The sequence below is a fragment of the Octopus sinensis genome, linkage group LG22 (genome assembly GCF_006345805.1).
Source record: "Octopus sinensis linkage group LG22, ASM634580v1, whole genome shotgun sequence".
Taxonomy (NCBI): Eukaryota; Metazoa; Mollusca; class Cephalopoda; order Octopoda; family Octopodidae; genus Octopus; species Octopus sinensis.
The window spans coordinates 12,423,186-12,444,081 of record NC_043018.1 but is presented as its reverse complement, the minus strand read 5'-3'; the positions used below and the strand labels follow the sequence as shown (position 1 = coordinate 12,444,081).

General features: G+C 37.6%; 2 protein-coding genes across 2 annotated transcripts in view; one reads left to right on the top strand and one right to left on the bottom strand.

Moving 5' to 3' along the window:
• The window catches only part of LOC115223278 (U7 snRNA-associated Sm-like protein LSm11), an 11,020-nt gene extending 10,488 nt beyond the window's left edge, over positions 1–532 (bottom strand). The window contains exon 1 of the mRNA XM_029793784.2: positions 179–532. Within this exon, the coding sequence (XP_029649644.1) occupies positions 179–488 (310 nt within the window). The 5' untranslated portion in view covers positions 489–532. The remainder of the gene's footprint in view (positions 1–178) is intronic.
• A 525-nt stretch (positions 533–1,057) lies between these two features.
• Positions 1,058–11,614, top strand: LOC115223312 (plectin-like). Its single transcript, XM_029793824.2, has 7 exons — positions 1,058–1,224; positions 2,737–2,790; positions 7,428–7,482; positions 8,215–8,359; positions 9,653–9,732; positions 10,022–10,198; positions 11,129–11,614. The coding sequence occupies exons 1-7, from the start codon at positions 1,124–1,126 to the stop codon at positions 11,429–11,431; spliced, it is 915 nt and encodes a 304-aa protein (XP_029649684.1). The 5' UTR covers positions 1,058–1,123; the 3' UTR covers positions 11,432–11,614.
• Positions 11,615–20,896: the final 9,282 nt, after the last annotated feature.

The following is a 20,896-nucleotide window of genomic DNA, read 5'->3' as shown; positions in this document are numbered from 1 at the left end:
GAACGAACTCGGATCCTTTGGACGACGGTCGAGAATCCCTGCTTTCGAGCATTAAACATAAATATATCGCCCCCTCCAGACAAGAACATGGGTCCTTGGCAGCTTTTGTTTAGAAGTGGGCTTCAGTACAGTACCCTGACCTTATTGATTATACTGACATGATTAAAATACAACATACTTTCCATGCGAGTGAAGAGATTTCTTTTATGTCTCGATTGCTGTTTATCCGCGGGTTCTTCGGGTGCCGGGTCCGGGTCGTTCGCAGGAATCGGTTGACCAGATTCGCAGCCGTCGGCGCTCGTCGACGCAACATGTTTCTTCACCGCTGATGTCCGAGTGACAAGTGAACGGTACTCGGCCAAGTTATTCAGTGTCTTTATATTAGGATATGGAACTGTAACATTTCCCAAGCGTAAAGCAAGGAGTGCATTAAAGTTGGGAGACTCGAAGTCCAGTTCTCCTTCGACTTCTTCAGATTTTTCCGCCATGTCGCTTCTAATAAAGCTGCCATGGTTTCTAATTCTTCGTTTCGTACAAACTTCAACCGTATTCTTAATAAAATAAATTAAATACTACTAAAAAAATTAATAATTGTCTAAAATGTTCATATCAAAAACATTTTCCATTCAAAAAATATATTTTGTTGTTGTTAGCGTGTAAATAAATAAAATCTTTCGAAATGAACTTCTTTAGCAGCAGACGATAAATGTCGACTTCTGTCACAGCAAAAAAAACAAAATTAGATTCCAAAATATCTGAACATTGTCAATTTACTTTTCAAAGATAGATTACAAAAAGGACTCTGCTATATACATTGCTGTAAAAAAGGCAATTAAAAAAAATATTAGATGAAGAAGCGAAAAAAGAAACTATAATTTAATTTTAATATCTTCTCTAATATAAAGAACCCAAGCTTTTAGACAATGTTATTAAATTGATACCTCGCTTTCTGTGTGTGTGTGTGTGTGTAATATATACTACTATTATTTTTAATGTTTTTATTTTTATTTTTCTGTCAATGATTAAAAAGACTTTGATTCGAAACTGCGTCGATAAAATAACAAACCAGTGTCGTTGTTATGGTAACAGTGACGCGTGGAAAAGATACGTTTTGTGAGAAATAATGCCGCCGAAAAAGAAAAAGCAGAAAAAGAAGACGAACACTCCCAAAGTATCACCGCCTGTCCCCGAGAAGACTCTGAAAGAGACAATTCTAGAGAGACAGTGTGTATTTGCTTATAATCACCATTATTTTATCGATTAGGTTTAGTCATCGACAAATAGCGATTTTTTTCAGCCTCTTACATACATTTCTAGTTAACCATTTTATGCTCCATGAATTACATACGTCAACACTAAATTATCTGAGGATACAAAAATATAGTTCAACATCAGCAAGATTCGAAGTCAGAAATGTAAAAAACCGATTTCTTTTGTGTCTAGGAGTGCTATGATTATATGGATTCAATTTGCTATCAAGTGGTTCTAAAATAATATGTTACAATTACTCAATAGTCAAGATAAAACTCTGAGTTTCAGATGCCGAAGTGGAAATCCACAACACCATCTCTTCGGTTATCTGGCCACACACACATTTACATGTATACACACACAAATACATAGATACATACATATACACACACACACACACACACACACACACATATATATATATATATTTCCATGTCTAGTTATATTTACAATATATTATGTATATATATGTTTGCTGTTATGTAATGATGTAATAAAGTATTGATTGGGTATTATCTGATGGTTGATGATTGATTGATTTAAGTATGTTTCTCCATTTTCTAATTTTGTATATATATATATATATATATATATATATATATATATATATATATATATGTATGTATTTGTGTGTGTATACATGTAAATGTGTGTGTATCTTTTATATTTTACTTGTTTCCGCCAATCGAAGAGTTTTAGTTGAACAATCGACCCTAAGACTTATTTTTTAAAGCTTAATGCTTATTCTATCGGTTTCTTTTTGCCGAACCGCCAAGTTGCAGGAATGCAAACAAACTAACACTCGTCTCACGGTGGTGAGTGACAAACATTCACAAACAGACAAAGATACTATAAGACATTTTAGCCAACTCTCTACTGATTCTTTCCATCAACCAACCCCTATGATTACATACACCATAGATTTCCTTCTTTGCTACATGAGGAGAGAAGAATATTTGATGATGAGTTCTGCTGTCATATCTGAAATTGCGGCACATAAACTTTATTGATACAAACTTGTCTGCAACTATTCCTGGTTTTATGATAAAAAACTTTCTGTTTCAAAGTGATTTAAATTCAAACCTTCCATTAAAATTTTAAGTTAGTTTATGTTGCAAGCACCAGATTAATTACGCTTTCAAATTTTGGTGCCAGGCCAGTAATTCTGGGGGAGAAAATAAGTGAATTTCATTGACCATTCACTGCTCAACTCCTACTTATTTTAGTGATCTCAAAAGGATGAAAGGTAAAGTCAAACTGAATGGAATTTGAACTCAGAATGGACAAAATGCTGCTGTGCATTTTTGCCTTGTCTCTCATCACCGACAACACCAACATAATAATGACAAAGTTATTTTACTAAATACTTCATTCTTTTGAAAATTAATCAAAACAAAGGCAGTTTATAATCACAATTATTCTTGTAATTTCTTACCAAAAAAGAATGATTCATTTTTTCCCCATTCTTTCTTTCTTCTATTTCAGTTTGCAAGATATTACAAGACAACTTGATAAATGCAAGGCCCGAGTAGCTGAACTGTATCTTTTTTCTTTGTGCATTTTCTATTAAATATTTTAAATTTTTCTCTGGAATATTCTTAGTTACTTACTAATTTGCAGGATTGGGGGTTAGTCAATTACATCGACCCCAGTGTTCAACTGGTACTTATTTTATCCATTCTGAAAGTTTGAAAGGCAAAGTCAACCTCAACAGAATTTGAACTCAGATTGAAAAGACGGATGAAATGCTGCAAAGCATTGTGTCTGGTGTGCTAACGATTCTGCCAGCAGAGGCTGCCTTGGTTCCAAATTATGGTATCAGGCCAGTGATTCCAGGAACAGTCTTTGCTACATTTGCGGTACCTGCCAGAGGGAGTGTTTGTCCAGGATAGGACTACACAGCCGCAGCAGGAAATGTATCAGGACATGAAATATAAAAGCCGGACTAGACTACTTCATGCGCAACTCCATTGTCTCCCGAGACAGAAAGGATGCCAATACAATACAATATTGGGTTGTCCGGAAAGTTCATGCCGATTTTTAAAGGAAAAAAAAAAGGTCAATAAATACATTTTTAAACAACCAAATATGAACCATTTTGTGGCACAATGCGTCTCCATCTTTCTTTTAACTTGAAAATACCCTCTTCCCAGAATTGAGGTGGTTTCATGGCAAAGAATTCATCAAGGTATCTTTTTACGTCATCCAAGGAATTGAAATTTTTACCATTAAGACTATTCTGCAGAGACCTGAATAAATGGAAATCTGAAGGAGCAATATCTGGTGAATATGGAGGGTGGGGTAACACATCCCAGCCGAGCTTCAGCAATTTTTGTCTGGTTCCCAAAGCATCAAGTGCCGAAAATGAACTTTCTTACCTTCCATTTTAAAGGGTTACAGAATTAACACAGGTTATAGGAACATAAACCTTCTTCCACGAAAAGATAGCTAAAACTGTGTTCTAAATGGAGGTGTAGTAAAATCCTATTTTATGGACTCAACCATGTTCTTAAATAAGTCTAAAGTTAAGCTACTATAAATTGGCACGAACTTTCCAGACAGCCCAATATATATATATATATATATTTCTATACATAGGTTAAACTTAAAATTAACTAATATATAATTGCAGTCCCCAAACCTTGTTTCAGGGTAAGTCCCAGGTAGTAATGTGCCTGCAGAGCACATTCACCATTTAGTTACCTGTTATCATCAGCATTGTGTGTGCCAGTTGTCTGCGTGTACACGAGTATGTACATGTGTGTGCCTACATAAGCACGGCTGCATGTTTTATAGGATGAAAGTTGTGTGCCAGTATGTATATATATGTGTATGTGTGTGGGTGTGTGAGAGCATGTGTGCATGTTTGTATACATGCATGCATGCACACATGTGTATATATATCTGTGTGTGTGTGTGTGTGTGTGTGTCGGTGTAGGCAGCCACCAAGTCTAAAGACTTGAATCCTACCCCCACCAAATTCTTGACCATGCCGTTGCACTTGGCTACCAGAGCCAGCTATCAAAGGCCTCCACATGCTAAAACTGTTCAATCCAATGCCATAGACACCCGCTTCACATACCCTTTCATTTACGTTAGGTTCTTTGTATTTTACTTTTATTTTTTCGCAATCACTTCTTGGCCACAACTATAAACACACAACTCATCCTTATTGACATTAGATTCTTTGTGCTTTTATCTTTTTATTTTCTCCCTGACCACATCTTCTTCACTTCAATGTGTCTGAACTACTAGCAACTCACCACCAGCATATAACTTAGAGCAAAAAGAAAATGTAAACCTAGAAAATTTGGAAGCATGTTATGTCACCTGATGAGGCTTACTGCACTGTGCGTTGCATCTGATGTCATTACATCATCCCACACCCACAAGGGAGCAGTGCAGAATGAAGCCGAAATGATTGTTGTGCCAATAAAGCTTCTAGTTACCCTGTCTTCCATATGAATCATTTAAAGTATATATATATGTGTGTGTATATATATATATGTGTGTGTATATATATATATATATATATATATATATATATACTTATAAATTGAGGGTATAATCTTTTCTATTCTAGGCACAAGGCCTGAAATTTGTGGGGAGGAGTCCAGTCGATTAGAAATACCCTGGTACGCAACTGGTACTTAATTTATTGACCCCGAAAGGATAAAAGGCAAAGTCGACCTCGGCGGAATTTGAACTCAGAACATAAAGACAGAGGAAATACCGCTAAGCATTATCACCTGGATGCTAATGTTTCTGCCAGCTCGCCGCCTTAAATTGAGGATATAATCATTAAAATGATTACATCAGTGGCTAGCATAAAGAAAATTAGCATATCGGTAAAATTAATTTTTAAGTTTATAATCAAAGAAATATAATTAAGGGTGCTGAAATGCCAGTGCCTATACGCTAGAAATAGATGTCAAATACCTACAATCCTCTTTAAATTTGTTCTCTATTTATAACCCCAGGTTGAATGTAAGGTAACAAGCAAGAAGATTCACCAAATTTTGGATAATTCTATATCAGTGACTAATGTATAAAAATTGGGGTTATAAAGAGAGAACAAATTTAGATTGGATTGTAGGTATTTTACATCTGCTTCTGGCATATAGGCTCTGACATTCCAGTACTCTTAATTATAATTATACTTTTATATACTTATCAAATTCGATGACTGGCATCCGTGCTAGTGGATCGCTAAGAGCACCATCCGAGCATGATCGTTGCCAGAGCGACTAACTGGCTTCCATGCTGGTGGCATGTAAAAAGCACCATTCAAGCATGATCGTTACCTGCGCTGCCTTACTGGCATTTGTGCTGGTGGCATGTGAAAAGAACATTTGAGTGAGGTCGTTGCCAGTGTTGCTGGACTGGCTCCTTTGCAGGTGGCACGTAAAAAAACACCATTTAAGCGTGGCTGTTGCCAGTACCGCCTGACTGGCCCTTGTGCCGGTGGCACGTAAAAGCACCCACTACACTCTCGGAATGGTTGGCGTTACGAAGGGCATCCAGCTGTAGAAACTCTGCCAGATTAAGATTGGAGCCTGGTGCAGCCATCTGGTTCGCCAGTCCTCAGTCAAATCGTCCAACCCATGCCAGCATGGAAAGTGGAATTTAAACGATGATGATGATGATACTTAAAAATTAATTTTACCGATATGGTCATTTTTTACATGGTAGCCACTGATATAATCATTTTAATGATTATATCCTCAATTTATAACAATAAATAATTTTTGAGTTCTCTAGTCACAATATTATGTTGCCAAACTATATTTACCTCATGATTTCTGACATTAACCACATGGTCAAGATGGGCTGGTGGATGGAATGGACATGTGGGAAATGCATGTATATTTTGGTATCTGTACAAATAGATTTATCGGTATGTATATGAATGTTTCACTTATATATTTGTTGGTGTATTTCTAATGAGGATTGCAAAGTAATCTTTATTATAGAGCATGAAATCTTAAGATATAGGATTATCTGAAATTTTGTAAATCTTCTTGCATTTGACCTGGGATTATAAATAGAGAATAAATTTAGAGTGGATTGTAGGTATTTGACATCTACTTCTAGCATATAGGTGCTGGCATTCCAGCACCCTTGATTATGATTATATTTTTATAATTATACACTTAAAAAAATATATATATATATATATGTAAAGGCGGTGCCCAAGCATGGCCACAGTCAAATGACAAACAAATAAAAGAATAAAATATATACATACATACATGCATACACACACATATATATATATACACGATGGGCTTCTTTCAGTTTCCATCTATCAAATACATTCAGACTTTGTATACTTTCATATACTTTACCAAGATATTAGTGACTTAGTGGGCAACAAATAGATTTTGCTGATCACTTAAGGCCTGTATTTTTCTTTTACACATTTACAGTATGGAGACATTCTACGGGTGCAGGAGTGGCTGCGTGGTAAGGTGTTTGCTTACCAACCCCATGGTTATGGGTTCAGTCTCACTGCGTGGCACCTTGGCCAAGTGTCTTCTGCTATAGCCTTGGGCTAACCAAAGCCTTGTGAGTGGATTTGGTAGACAGAAAGAGAAAGATGCCCATCTTATATATATATATATATATTGTCCCTCTTAGCGTATGGCGTGTATGTAGAATGCCTCCTGGCATGTATGTATAATGCCCTCTATATATAAATATATATATATAATATATATATATATATATATATATATCTGTGTGTGTGTGTGTAAGTCTTTGTGTCTGTGTTTGTCCTCCACCACCTTTTGACAACTGGTGTTTGTGTGTTTAAGTTCCTGTCACTTAGTTGTTTGCCAAAAGAGATCGATAAAATAAGTACCAGGCTTTAAAAATAAGTACTGGTATCGATTCAATTGACTGAAAATGCTCAAAGGCTGTGCCTTAGCATGGCTGCAGTCCAATGATTGAAGCAAACAAAAGATAAAAGATGGTATTTGTAGCATAGATAACCATCTCCTCTCCCCAGGGTTAAATTGGCTTTTCAAAATTATAACCTTCATTCTCTAGGATGTATGGTAAATGTTGAAGATTTCTTTTAAGGAATAAAAAATGCAGTGTCCTTGATGTCCAAATTATGTGTAATTTCTAATTTAAAAATAAGACAAATCACTAAAATTTCCTAAGTTTCTCAGACAATATGAAAATACGAGCCTGGAAGATGAAGCCACCAAGACACGGATGGAAAGTGTAAGAATTTTGTTGATGTTTCTTTGGAATCAGTTGCATAACCTTTATTCATTTGTTAATCTTTTGATAATTATTTTTATCAATTAGTCAGGGAGAAAGGCCCTCGATACTTTATAGGGCCTCTGAAACTGGTGAGAGGGAGGGAAGAAAGGAAGAGGCAAGATCAGGGACCTGACCTAGATACTGGCAACAAAGCAACAGAGTGGACTCTGATAAAAGTAGCCAAGGTGCATGGTGATGGTGGAATTGGTGGTGTTGAATTTAGTCTTCCACCTGTGTCGGCCCAAGGTGGGATTTGAAGTCAGATTGCAAAGATTCAAAGCAAATAACACAAGATATTCCGTCTTTCCAACACTCTCATGATTTTGCCAATCCAACACGTGCCACTGGTAATTCATTTTATCAGCTGAGGTGTTTGGAGCATCAGGGATAGGTGACACCTTTGACAAAGGAATGGCACACACTGCTATCACTGCCACTGCTGACACCACTTCTACTATATCCTCCTCCTCCTCCTCATCATCATCATCAATATTTTAATGTGTTTTTAAAGTACGTATGAATATCTATTAAAATAGTATTGCATAACCCTTTGTGTGTGTATGCAGTGGGGTGGGGGGGGAGGAATGCGAAAGGGAAAATATGTAGAGTGCCGTGAATATTTGACCTCACTTGTAAGAGTGGGAACATTGTAGAGCGACCGGAAAAGCTTGTTGCTGTGTTGTCTTTCAGCATGAATACATGAACTATATGGGGAAGAAGACGGAGCTGAGGCAGAAAGCAGTGATTACTCTGAACGACCACAACAAAGAACTCTTTCGGGAAATTCAAGCAGAACGAAAGCAAGTAGAAGAAAAATACGATGACCAAAAGAAAGGTAGGGTACTAATGTCTCGTAGGTAAAGGTGAACTTAGACATTTGTATGAGATCGAGAAACAAGATGGTTTATTAATATCTTGTGGGCAACAGGTGCAGGCATGGCTCGGTGATAAAAAGTCTTGCTTCCTATCCACATGACCACATGGTTCTGGGTTCAGTCTCACGGTGTGGCATCTCTGTCAAGTGTCTCTTGCTATAACCTTGGGTTGACCAAAGCCTTGTGAAGGGGTTTGGCTGACAGAAACTGAAAGAAGCCTGTCATATGTATCTTCTGTTGTTAAATCATTTAAATTCTTCCTCTGAAGAAGGAGCTGGTTTCTGAGAAAGATACAAAGCTCCATCTTTGGAATGTTGATAACAAAAACAATATCACATTTTAAACCTGAGAAAAGTCTGGCATCGTTTTACCGTTCATCATCATCATCATCATCGTTTAGCGTCCGCTTTCCATGCTAGCATGGGTTGGACGTTCTGCTTACATATTGTATTTGCAATGTGTAAATTGTGAATCAGTTGGTTTCTTTTTCTGAAGACCCAAACTCATCCAGGCTGACAGTCAGGCGTTCACTCACAAAACCAATTCCTCCGATTATTAGAATAAATGTAAAATTCATTGTCTGGATGTGGAAGCTGGAGGTTTTGAAGCAGTTGTCCCTAGTTATCTTCTTTCTCTGATTTTCAAGAGCTATTCACATCAGCAGGACAGCTGGCCTCTATGATGGGACATACCTTTTCTTATATGTCCCAAACAACAATATCTAGAGGTGAGAGGCTGTGTGATGAAAGATTTCCAGACAAAGGACACTGAAACAAGAATAATATTTTAGCTGAGGTGAAGACCAAATATATATGGTGTATATGGTAATTGGCAAAAAATAGCTTATGGTTTAAAGGCATGAAATAAAGTTGCTTTTACCTCGAGTTGCAATTGGGAACAACTGGCCACATCATTCAGTTGTAATCGTGTGTTGGCTCTGCCGATCTCTCACTTGCCAGGACTATTACACATGGCTGCTAGCAGCACATGACTTGCCTTGCCCGCAGACACTGTAAGAAAGAGGCTGACTTGACCTGTCACTTGTGGATGTCATCTCACCCCTTTCCGCTTCCTTTGCATCCTGTTTTCTCCCAACGTTTCTCTCCCTTCCAGTCAATTATCCTTCCACCACAATATGACCATCCCCAAATACAGCAAAAAATAAAATTCATTTAGACTAAATTAGTAAATATTCTTTGCTAAACATTTTCCGGTATTTCATTCCTTAAACTGTTTAAATGTCTTTCTTGCAGATCTTGAAACAGTTCTTTTGGCAAAGAGACATATTCTTCATAAAACGAAACAAGAAATGGATGCTCTCCAAGAAAGTAAGGTACTAGAATAATTTTGACCATTTCTTTTGAAAATAATGGATAATAATCTCACTATAAAGGGTTATTTTCTAGGCCTATTTCCAGTGGTTTTTAACTCTTTTATTGCCATATTCCAAGGCTGTAGTAAAAGACACTTGGCCAAGGTGCCACGTAGTGGGACTGAACCTGAAACCATGTGACTGTGAAGTGATACAATTTTGACCTTTATTTATTTGTTATTTCTTTTTTGGCCCTTGCAAATGCTATTTCAAAATTGAAACAGTATATTTTGCTGTGTTCCAATTTTAGTTTCTCCAAAAGGAACAGTTGAAAAGAATCGCTGAACTTGAAAAGCAAATAATAGAAATCAGAAACCATCATATGTTGAGTGTTGAGGAATTGAAAGAACAATACATAAACGAGAAAATGAAGTTTCGTATAGAAGCAGATGAGAAAATCCGTGTGCTTACCAAAGAGGCAAATGAGGTAAGTTCTCACTGGTTAAATGAATTACCGATTCTCTAGCTGACAGAGGTTCCTCATCATTGTTGTTGTTGCCACCACCACCACCACCACCACCACAACTGATGCTGGTGTGCTTACGTCCCCATACCTTAGCGGTTCAGCAAAAGAGACCAATAGAATAAGTACTAGGCTTACAAAGAATAAGTCCCGGGGTCGATTTGCTTGATTAAAGGTGGTGCTCCAGCATGACCGCAGTCAAATAACTGAAACAAGTAAAAGAGTATACATTTCTGAATTATAAAAACATAATAGGATTTTCTTAAAACATCAAGTGGCCATGAGAATCCAACCAAGTAAAATAGGAATCAAAGGGGTCTAAAAGTAAAAACTGGTTGAGGACCACTGGGTTAAAAGTATGAAAGAAGGGACAGCTGTAGAGGAGATTCGGGGCTATTTTACATTTTACATTATTATTATTATAGGGGGCTATGGATTAGTAGTATTTATAGAGTATCAGGCGAAATGACCGGTGGCATTCGTTCTGGCCTTTTACATTCTAAGTTCAAATCCTACTGATGCCAGCTTTGCCTGTCATCCTTCCAAGGTCAATAAAATAAAGTACCAGTTAAGTACTGGGATCACTTTAACCCTTTAGCTTTCAGATTACTATCAAGTGTAATGTTTACTTGTTCACGTTGTTTTGAATTTATCAGGCATTATCTTGTAGGTTTGAGATTTTGTTGATATGATTGTTTATTTTGATAATGACATTGTAGAGCGGGTATGAGAGATTGGATATGGCCAGTTTGAACATAAAACTGGTAGAATATTTTGGCTGGAAACGGCTGGTTTAAATGTTAAAGGGTTAATCAACTAACCCTTCCCTTCTTGTAAATTTCTGACCGAAGTTGGAAGTCACTAATATTCCATCTTTTATGTTTTTCGATGCAGGAAGCCAGGAAGCATTTGGTTCAATATGCTGAGATGATAAAGACTGAAAATAGATCACTGAGGAAACAACTTAAATCTTTGATTATAAGCAACCGTGCACTTCTGGATCACCGGCAGCGACTGGAAGAACAGCATAAGACGCTGGCTTGGAAATTACAATATGCCGAAGACTTGAAGTCTTTACATAGAAAACGTGTAAACAAAGCCTCTCATCTCAACAATGAGTCCGCTAACATTCTGGATGACTTAGTGAATTCTAAAAGTATAGCTCTGAAGAAACTTTATGCTGAAACAAATCCTTGAATTTCTCTGGCTTTATATCAAGCTTCCATAACTTAACTACTGTTTCTCCACTTAAAATGTCATTAATGGTAGATTGAGATAGCTATTTATAGTGACTGCATTTGAAGGCAACTTTAGTTTTAACATGGCTTATTTCACGGAGATTCTCAACTTTGTTCTACCAAACAGTAAATTATCAGGATCCCAATTGAGTTTGCTTTGTTTGTTTTTGAAATTTCATTGAAATTTCATCATTCTATTGTATTCCACCATGTCTACAAGAGTCAACTGACGTTAACTCTTTCATGTAACACAGTGGTTTCCCACTAATTTTTATCTACGGACTTCTGTGATTACTATTTCATTGAAAGATGGAACCCTGGAGCCATTTCGTGTTTAAAAACTATTTTTATAGAAACTTCTTTCAAAATTCCTACTTTGTTATTTACACATTAACTTGTGTAGTTTGAACAAGTAAAATATTAGAGAGAAAAAAAGCCTAGCTGTTTCATGCTAGGAAACCTAGCATGTATGTGTTTGTGTGTGTGTACATAGATATATACTTATAATACTTAGGCGGCGAGCTGGCAGAAACGTTAGCGCGCCGGGCAAAATGCTTAGTGGTATTTCGTCTGTCTTTAATGTTCTGAGTTCAAATTCCGCCAAGGTTGACTTTGCCTTTCATCCTTTCGGGGTCGATAAATTAAGTACCAGTTTCGCACTGTGGTCGATGTAATCGACTTAAGCCCTTTGTCTGTCCTTGTTTGTCCCCTCTATGTTTAGCCCCTTGTGGGCAATAAAGAAATATATATACTTAAAATACTTATACATATTGGGTCATTCCATAAATAATGCGTTTTTTTTTCAATTGCATGAACTAAAAGCCAGAGGGGGACGGGATAAACAACCTTTATCAACTTGCTATAAAAGTAGGTAGTAATTTTACCTTGTCCTTATTCTTAGTGCAAATTTTGAAGAGTGCAGTTCAATTTTAACAGTTATTTTTTCAAAGCCATAATGGAAGTGGCAAAGGAGCATATTCGGCATATTTTGTTTTATGGGTTCAATAAAGGCAACAACGCAACAGAAAGTGCAAGGAATATTAATACAGTATATGGGGATTGGACAATTAGTGTAAGCCAGTGTCAATGGTGGTTTCAGAAATTCTGAACCAGAAACTACAGCCTAGAAGACAAGCCTTGTCCAGGAAGATCTGTAGAGCTCAACAAGGACATCCTGTCCTTATTGTCCTCAACAAAGACATCCTGGTGGATCTAAAGTATCATAGATCATAGATAAAGTATCTTAGATCTTAGATCTGCACTTAGATCTATAGTAATATCAAGAAAGTTGACAGAGTTGTTCATTTTCTAATAAAGATGGATAGTCCTAAGTTCTTAAAGAATTTAAAAAGTCTTTTCTTGAAGTTCTCAGTCTGCCTATTAGAGTGGTTATCTAGGGTGAAAAGTGTATCATCTCTGTATAGACCCCCTCCCAAATCAGGGAATTCTTTGCTTAAGCTAAACAGTAAATATATCCTTATTAAGTCTGTATATGATGGACTTCTTTCAGTTTCCGTCAACCAAATCCATTCTCAAAGCTTTGGTTGGTCTGAGGCTATAGTAGAAGACACTTCCCCAAGGAACCACACAGTGGGACTAAACCCCAAACCGTGTGATTGGGAAGCAAATTTCTTACCACATGGCCACTTTGAAAACAATGTTCTACATATTTTTTTGGTAAATTTTCTGGAAATATCTTTGGAGATATTTTTATCAACTTTATACTGATGTCTTTTGTAATTAGAAACAGGCATGGCTGTGTGAGCTAAGAAGCTTGCTTCCCAACCATGGCCTTGGGTTCAATCCCACTGTGTGGAATCTTGGGCAAGTGTCTTCTATCAAAATACTTGCGCTTGGATTTAGTAGATGGAAATTGAAAGAAGCCTGTCATATATGTGTTCTTGTACTTGTTTCACTCGTTAGACTGTAGCCATACTGGAGCACTGCCTCGAATGTTTTTATACTTATTCTATTGATCTGAACAGCTAAGTTATGGGGATGTAAACACACCAACACCAGCTGCAAAGTGGTGGTGGGGACAAATGCACACATACACACACACACACACATAAATATGTGTGTGTAAGAGAGAAAAATCGTATGTTTGTATGAGTGTAGGTGTGCACGTCACTTAATTCTTAGTCCATTCAGTTCTGGAACCAACAGGTAATTAAATGTAACTGATTGGATTATAGCTACACCAAGAGAAACTACTGAGTGATATCAGATTTTATAGATTTAGCTCTGAGATTACATTTACCAGCTGTGACACTGTTACATGATATGTTAACATAGTTCTCCCTGCTATGGAAGCACAATCATTCCGAATGAAAAGAATGAAAAAGTATGGAATGGTTTTGTGAGCATGGCCCACCGTAGCCGTTGGAAAGCCTCTCTGGTAAGGAAAATCAATGAATCATCTAAGAAGTATTCATTAATCTGTAATCGCATTATTCATTGAACTGGCATGAATTGGCATGGCTGTGTGGTTAAGAAGTTTCCTTCCCATCTATGTTGTTTTGGGTTCCGTCCTACTGCGTGGCATGTTCGGCAGATGTTTTCTACCATAACTCCAGGCTGGCCAAAGCCTTGTGAGTTGATTTGGTAGACGAAAACTGAAAGAAGCACACTATGTATGTATGATATGTCAGGTCACTTTCGAGTGCTACTTTTGAGTACAACCTGTTGCATGGTCGGGTCGTCGGCGACTAAACCGGCAACCCCACCAAGCTTGCTTGGTGAGGAAAGTGTTTATTGGACACCCTGCGGGATGAAAATCAAGACCCGTCAAAGGGTGGAGGAACTCTTGAGAGTCAATGGCCATTCAATAAATGTCTTAAGGCTGTATCATGCGTGGGGACATAGAAATAATGGGACTGAATACCCGATCGCGCGGTTAAACCATTAGGAGTGAAGGACTCCTAGCCTTTGTTAGGGCATCCTTCTAGGAGAAGGTAACTCAGGTAACTGGGATAACTCCGACATAAAACCTGTGGCTCAGTGGTTACCCATGATGTTGACTTGTTCTTCTTTTCGGATTATGGCTTCTGTTGCTTGGTGAGTGGGATTGACTCAGTGCACAGCCTTTCCTCACTTTAAAAAAAATCTTGCACAGGCATTGCACGATAACAACATTGATTAAGCTTCGTGCAATGGCTATACTCGAGAACGAGGGGGCAGCCACCATGTATGTATGTATGTTTGTATGTATGTGCGTGTGTATGTGTGTTTGTATGTATGTGCGTGTGTATGTGTGTTTGTGTGCACATCTATGTGTGTGCATTTTGGGTTTTCCCTCACCATTGCTTCTATACTATAATGGAGAAAGCTGCTTGTTAATTAGGTATGTAACAGTTACTAAAACAAAGCAATTATTAAAAGCATGACTGCCTGAAAATTTTTTTTATAAATTCCTGTTCCAAGAAATTTCCTGTAATTTTGATTTCTGAAGCTTATTGAATATTTGAACTACAAGTTTTTCACAAATTTGAATGTTCACTGTGTAGCAATAACCATTTTAGCCATTTTGAAATGTGGCGCGAATTGGCAATATGACGTAATGTCTTTGCCGAAGAATTATCATTTTCGTTTTTTTCCCATTGGTTAATATAACTGCTCATATAAAGTTTCTAAAAGTTTCGTAAAGAATATTTGTCCTGGATTTCGATTCTTTTTAGTCAAGTTGAGCAGTTATAAAAACCCGGGATTTGGGGAGAAACTTCAGTGTTCGTTGGTTGTCACATAACTCCACGCCACTCACTCTTTTGGAGACATCGGTAATTTTTATGCCATGTCTAAGTTAATCACAAATCTATTTTGATTTGTTGGTTAATGTATTAGATAGAAAGAAGAAATTAGTTAATGAAATTATATTCGTTCTTCTTCACGACAAAGTTATCTTTCTTACTGTAAATAATATAAAATGTTATATTTATATAATAAAAAATGATTAAAAAGAAAATGTTTCTCTTCACATTTGTTTTTCAACTGAGCATAGATAAATATGCATTTCTGTAATCTTTGATTTATGTTTCTTATAGCGGTTTAAAGGACACGATTAAAATATTCAACATACATGTCATTAATATAGCGTTTCGTGCGTATATGTCTCTATGACGTTTTAACTGTAGTTAGGGTTTTTAGGTATAATGATAACATTTTAGTATAAGTGACGTTGAATCATTATATTCTCCTTTACTCAGAGAAAAGACAAATAAAATAATATAACCTAAGAGAAAGCTTAAGGTAGAATAAACCGAAAACCGCCGTAACTACATTCTCTGTAGAGAAGATTTTAATGTTTATCCCCAGACACAAGATATATTAATTTGTTGCAGGCAAAGTTTTCCGTTTTCATTTGCAGCAGTCTTTCACTCTCTCTCGCCTCTATTTTCATTAACAATAATTTAATATATATTCATTTCAATGTTTTCATTTCAAGTTTTAATTTGCTATTTGAAAAACCCATAGTTTATTCTATATACGTAATATAAAAAAAATTATTTAATAAATGAATGAATGCTATTAGACAGAATAGTTGTATAAGTTTGCGAGGCACAATTTCAAGAATAATATCAGTTTCCGAAGTTTGTTAAATGAATATCTCGTTTTTGGATTTTGTTTGCAAGATTCTTTATATGTGTTCGGAAAAAGTTACCTATGGAACATTGTGTGTGAATGTTCAGATTTGGTCCGTCCAAGTACCCGGAGTTGTCTGTGTAAATGTCTGGGGTCGTCTGCTCAAATGCCTGAGGTTGTCTTGTCTTAGCGATCTGCTGAAGCCATCTGGCTGAGTTAGGCACCAAACGGTTTTTATAGGGTAAAAATATGGGTAAATTCTAGGACATCTGAGAAGCCAGATCGCTGTTACGGCTGTTTTCATGGCTGCTAGTTTTACTCCTGCTGTCATTGATCTTGTGGTGGTCGTCGATGTTGTTGCTGCTGTTGTTGCTCTTGTTGTGGTGGTGTGATGACGGTGTCAGCAGATGTGGTGGTTTTCCTTCTTTTCTTTGCTGTGGACAGAAAGCCTTAAGGTGATGTGTGTCACCACACAAATGACACCTTGGCCCCCCCCCCTGTCCAAAACAAATTGATCAAATCCAGGATGACCTCCATGCTTTGCTGATCCATTTGGATCATTAGCTCCATTCCTTGATGGGATCAATTTTGTCTTTGCAGCCTCTGTACCTCTAGAATATTGTCCTCAGATAGGCCCCAGGTATTTTCCAATCTACAATTGTGTCACCTGTTCTATTGTTTTACTTTTGTAACTAAAATTGTGATTACTGTATGTCACTTTTATATAAAAGTGACAACTGTTCTAATGTTGACTTGTTACTGGATGGATTTGGGAATGGTGAGCGATACATTCCGGTTCCAACTCATGGAGATACTTTTCGCATTTCATAAATATTTCAAATTGAGAAAAATTTCTTTGACTCTTTGGTGGGTCATGTCAATGAAATCGTTAACACTCGATTTACAAGTTTTGTTTTAATTTTTCGTACTGTCATTAATGAATTAGTAGTGGCAGAGGTGGGCTGTGTCGAAGGATCCGTTACCACTGAAGGGTCTCCATCGGAGCGAAGAGAAGGTAGGTGCCTTTATATTCGAATCGCGCACACACCATAGAGGTAAAGGGTCTTATACAATATAGAAATAGATAAGTTAAAAGTCCACGGACCCAAAGCAAATAAAATTATTAAAACGAAATAAAACAGGAAAGCTGTTGCGGTTCTCATCTCCATGATAAGTGCAAAAGATTGTTTTAATTGGTTCGTTATGTTGTCTTGGAGAGGACATTGCCACTGTGAGAACAATTACCGCCGGTGTATTTGAATTTTATTTCTACACATCTTTATTTGATTTTGTAAATAAACACTCTGGTCTTCTTCTTCTTCTTCTTCTTCTTCTTCTTCTTCTTCTTCTTCTTCTCTTCTTCTTCTTCTTCTTCTTCTTCTTCTTCTTCTTCCTCTTCTTCTTCTTCTTCTTCTTCTTCTTCCTCTTCTTCTTCTTCTTCTTCCTCCTCCTCTTCTTCTTCTTCTTCTTCTTCTTCTTCTCCTCCTCCTCTTCTTCTTCTCTTCTTCTTCTTCTTCTCTTCTCTTCTTCTTCTTCCTTCTTCTTCTTCTTTTCTTCTCCTCCTCCTCTTCTTCTTCTTCCTCCTCCTTCTTCTTCTTCTTTCTTCTCTTCTTCCTTCTTCTTCTTCCTTCTTCTTCTTCTTCTTCTTCTTCTTCTTCTTCTTCTTCTTCCTCCTCTTCTTCTTCTTCCTCCTCCTCCTCCTCTTCTGCTTCTTCTTCTTCTTCTTCCTCTTCTTCTTCTCCTTCTTCTCCTTCTTCACCTTCTTCTTCTTCTTCTTCTTCTTCCTCTTCTTTCTTCTCTTCTTCTTCTTCTTCTTCTTCTTCTTCTTCTTCTTCTTCTTCTTCTTCTTCTTCTTCTTCTTCCATTTTCTTCCTTCATAGCTGCAGCAGCAGTAGTAGTAGTAGTAGTATTTCAAGGTGAATGTGTTGATGGGATGGGACGGGCAGAGGATGAAATGAGAGAGAACAGAAAACAAAACAGAAAATAGAAAATTTATTTCTGAAAGGAGAAAAAGGACAAAAAAAGAAAGAAAGAAAAAACAGAGAGAAAGCAGGGGGCGTGATGAGATGTGAGTAGATGAATGGGGGGGGGTGCATTTATAGAAAGCCCACCTTATATAAAGCTCATCAGCTGGCTACACCTTTTCATCAGAAAAATATACAGAAGACTTCAGATACCTATATCGTTGTATATTGGACATTTCTTAAAATAATGACTGACTATAAAAAGTAAGTAACATTTAAATTATTCTCTATGGTTGTGTGTGGACCAGTAATAATAATAATAATAATAATAATAATATGAGCATGTCCCTTAGTGGCTGACAATATGTGCATCTCTGATGAGGAGCAGAAGTAGTGGGGGAGCATGATAGCCATGTGTTGAGATGAGTTCTTTGGGGTTTGAATAATTCACCTCTGGAAACATGGGTGTTTCGTTCAACATCCTTAAACAACTCTTATTCAGGGACCTTTTGAGTGGGATGGGTTACTCGACCAGAAGAAAATTCTAACTGGGCCCCCACCTGCTAGGTCATGTGCTGTTTATCTTGATATGAGATCACCATGTCGTGCACATATGGCTGTGATGCATGTGCCTGGTGTACCCTTATCAGACGGGTAGTCATGATGGGTATACTGGGCTTTGTATATTTTTCCCCAGTGTCACTTTGATGGCATGCACTGCTCTCTCTCTCAATAATAATAATAATAATAATAATAATAATAATAATAATAATCCTTTCTTTATTAGCCACAAGGGCCGACAAAAATAAGATTGGACATTACTAAACATGAAGGACAAAGTGGGGTTACATAGAGTGTCGTGTAAAAAGTCAATGAAAATGAAAAATATAACAAAGAAAATTCCTAAAATAGGCAATTAACACTGGACTACTCATGGAGACCCTGTGAAAAATCCACAAGTGCTATGACCACTAGGGCAACAGCCCTCTCCTCACCTTTCTCTCTCTCTCTCAGCCTTGGAAACTCAAAAGCACATGCTCAAAGTAGGCCCCTTGACATGAACCATCTTTGCCACATCCACCTTTTAACAAAACTGCTGGAAGTCAGCACTTCTTAGTCAATCCTCACTTTCCTTATCAAGAAAGTAGATGAGGAGTAGGCGAAAGAGAAAAGGATTTGTCTTCAGCCCTTTTAGTCTAGACCAAGACACAATCTATTTCGCTACAGCCATGAGACAGATGAAAATTGCCTTCCCTTACTGGCTGAAGGAAGGGCAATCTTCATGATGGAATCAGCTGACAAGCGGACACGTCCTACATGTGACAGCAGGTGTTCAACATAAACTCATACATCAGATATGCTCAGGTACTGGATGAGTGGATGCAGAATGGTTTCTTTGCCCTGAGCACATCTTGGGCAGGTCTGACTGACAGCGCTTCCATGCCTGTAGAGTTTATCTTGAACAAGCAAAGCCCCACTGTAGCACTGTCAGGCCAGGGATTTCTGGAAGTTATCCATGGGCCCTGACCCAAAAGTCCTTCGGAACAGATTGGAGAGTTGAAATTCATCAACACCTAGTGTATACCCAAGAACATTGTCGTTTCCTTTCACTCCTAAAACTCTATACAACGCGTGCCATTCCAAGTATGTTGGAACTAGGAAAGTTCACAGTTTCTCAGCTGGGCTGTTGAGTGCTGTTTTGCTATGTCTTCTGTAGCAAATCTAACTTCAATTGTGCCATATTTCTTGTCCCTCGACAAATATGTTACATCTTTCCAAATGCGTTGCAAGCATTTCCCAACTGCTTGCTTTGTGGCAGTTTCTAAACGTCTATTTTGTAAAGATATAGTTTTTTACACTATGGTACATTTGTTTGTATTGTCTATAATATCTGGAGGTGCGTTTATCGAAACACATCTTTCGCTTTTTTGCTTTTTAACATGATTCTGTTGTCTTTGAGAGATTCTACAAAAACATTCCTTTCTAGGCTTTGCCCTGAAAGCAAAACCTCACTCGTTTAATGCATTGGGTCGTTGTTGTTGTTGTTGTTGAGTGTTGTTTGTGTTAGTGGTGGTAGTGGGAGGGCTTGGATTCACAGGGGTTGCAACGCTGAACTCTCCTTGCTCTTTCCCTCTTCTTTCTCGCGTTTCTTTTCTCCTTTTCCCTTCTGTTGCTCAGCGTTGCACGTGCTGGCAACACTTCAATCGTCCATCTCTCTGCCTTTCAAGGCATAGAGAGGGCGGAGACAATTCATTTAAAGACTTTTTTATATGTGTATATATATATATATATATGCATGTGCGCACACATACACAGACACACACGCACATGTACACATGCACATATGCACGTGCACACACACACATACCTCTGTATATACTGATATTTGATGTTTTTCCATTTCCAGTGTCAACAAGTGCACAACGAAGATCATCCTCGGAGTCTACTTCTGTACTCTTTCATATGCAATGTCTCTTAACAAAGGTAGGTACTCGCTATGCACAATACTCTATAGTAAACAATTGGAAGAAGAGCGAGTGACAGTCAATAGTAGCTGAGGCAGAAGATGAGGCAGAAGATGAAGAGGGGACTGATTTGCATTGCCTTTGTTCTTTTTCTGTGAAGAAAACTCAATTCAGAGAAAGAGCGCCGGTTGCAGCGATTTCAGATTACCCCTCCTCCCCCCACTCAGTTTACCTCTTGGTGACTTGAAACAGCATTCAGATTACGGGCGTAGGATGAAATCGATTCCAAATTACCCCCCCCCCCCCCCCCGATAATCTGAAATCAATTTCATCCCACCCCCCTATGATTATCCCACCCAAATTCCTCCCCACATCTTTGTCTCCCCTGGTGTTAATAAAAGAATTATAGTTTTTGTT

Excerpts from the sequence above, each read along its gene's own strand:
- LOC115223312 (XM_029793824.2), top strand. The coding sequence starts at position 1,124 with ATGCCGCCGAAAAAGAAAAAGCAGAAAAAGAAGACGAACACTCCCAAA. Across the intron at positions 2,791-7,427 it reads AAGGCCCGAGTAGCTGAACT|ACAATATGAAAATACGAGCC; the intron begins GTATCTTTTTTC and ends TAAGTTTCTCAG. Across the intron at positions 9,733-10,021 it reads ATGCTCTCCAAGAAAGTAAG|TTTCTCCAAAAGGAACAGTT; the intron begins GTACTAGAATAA and ends TTCCAATTTTAG.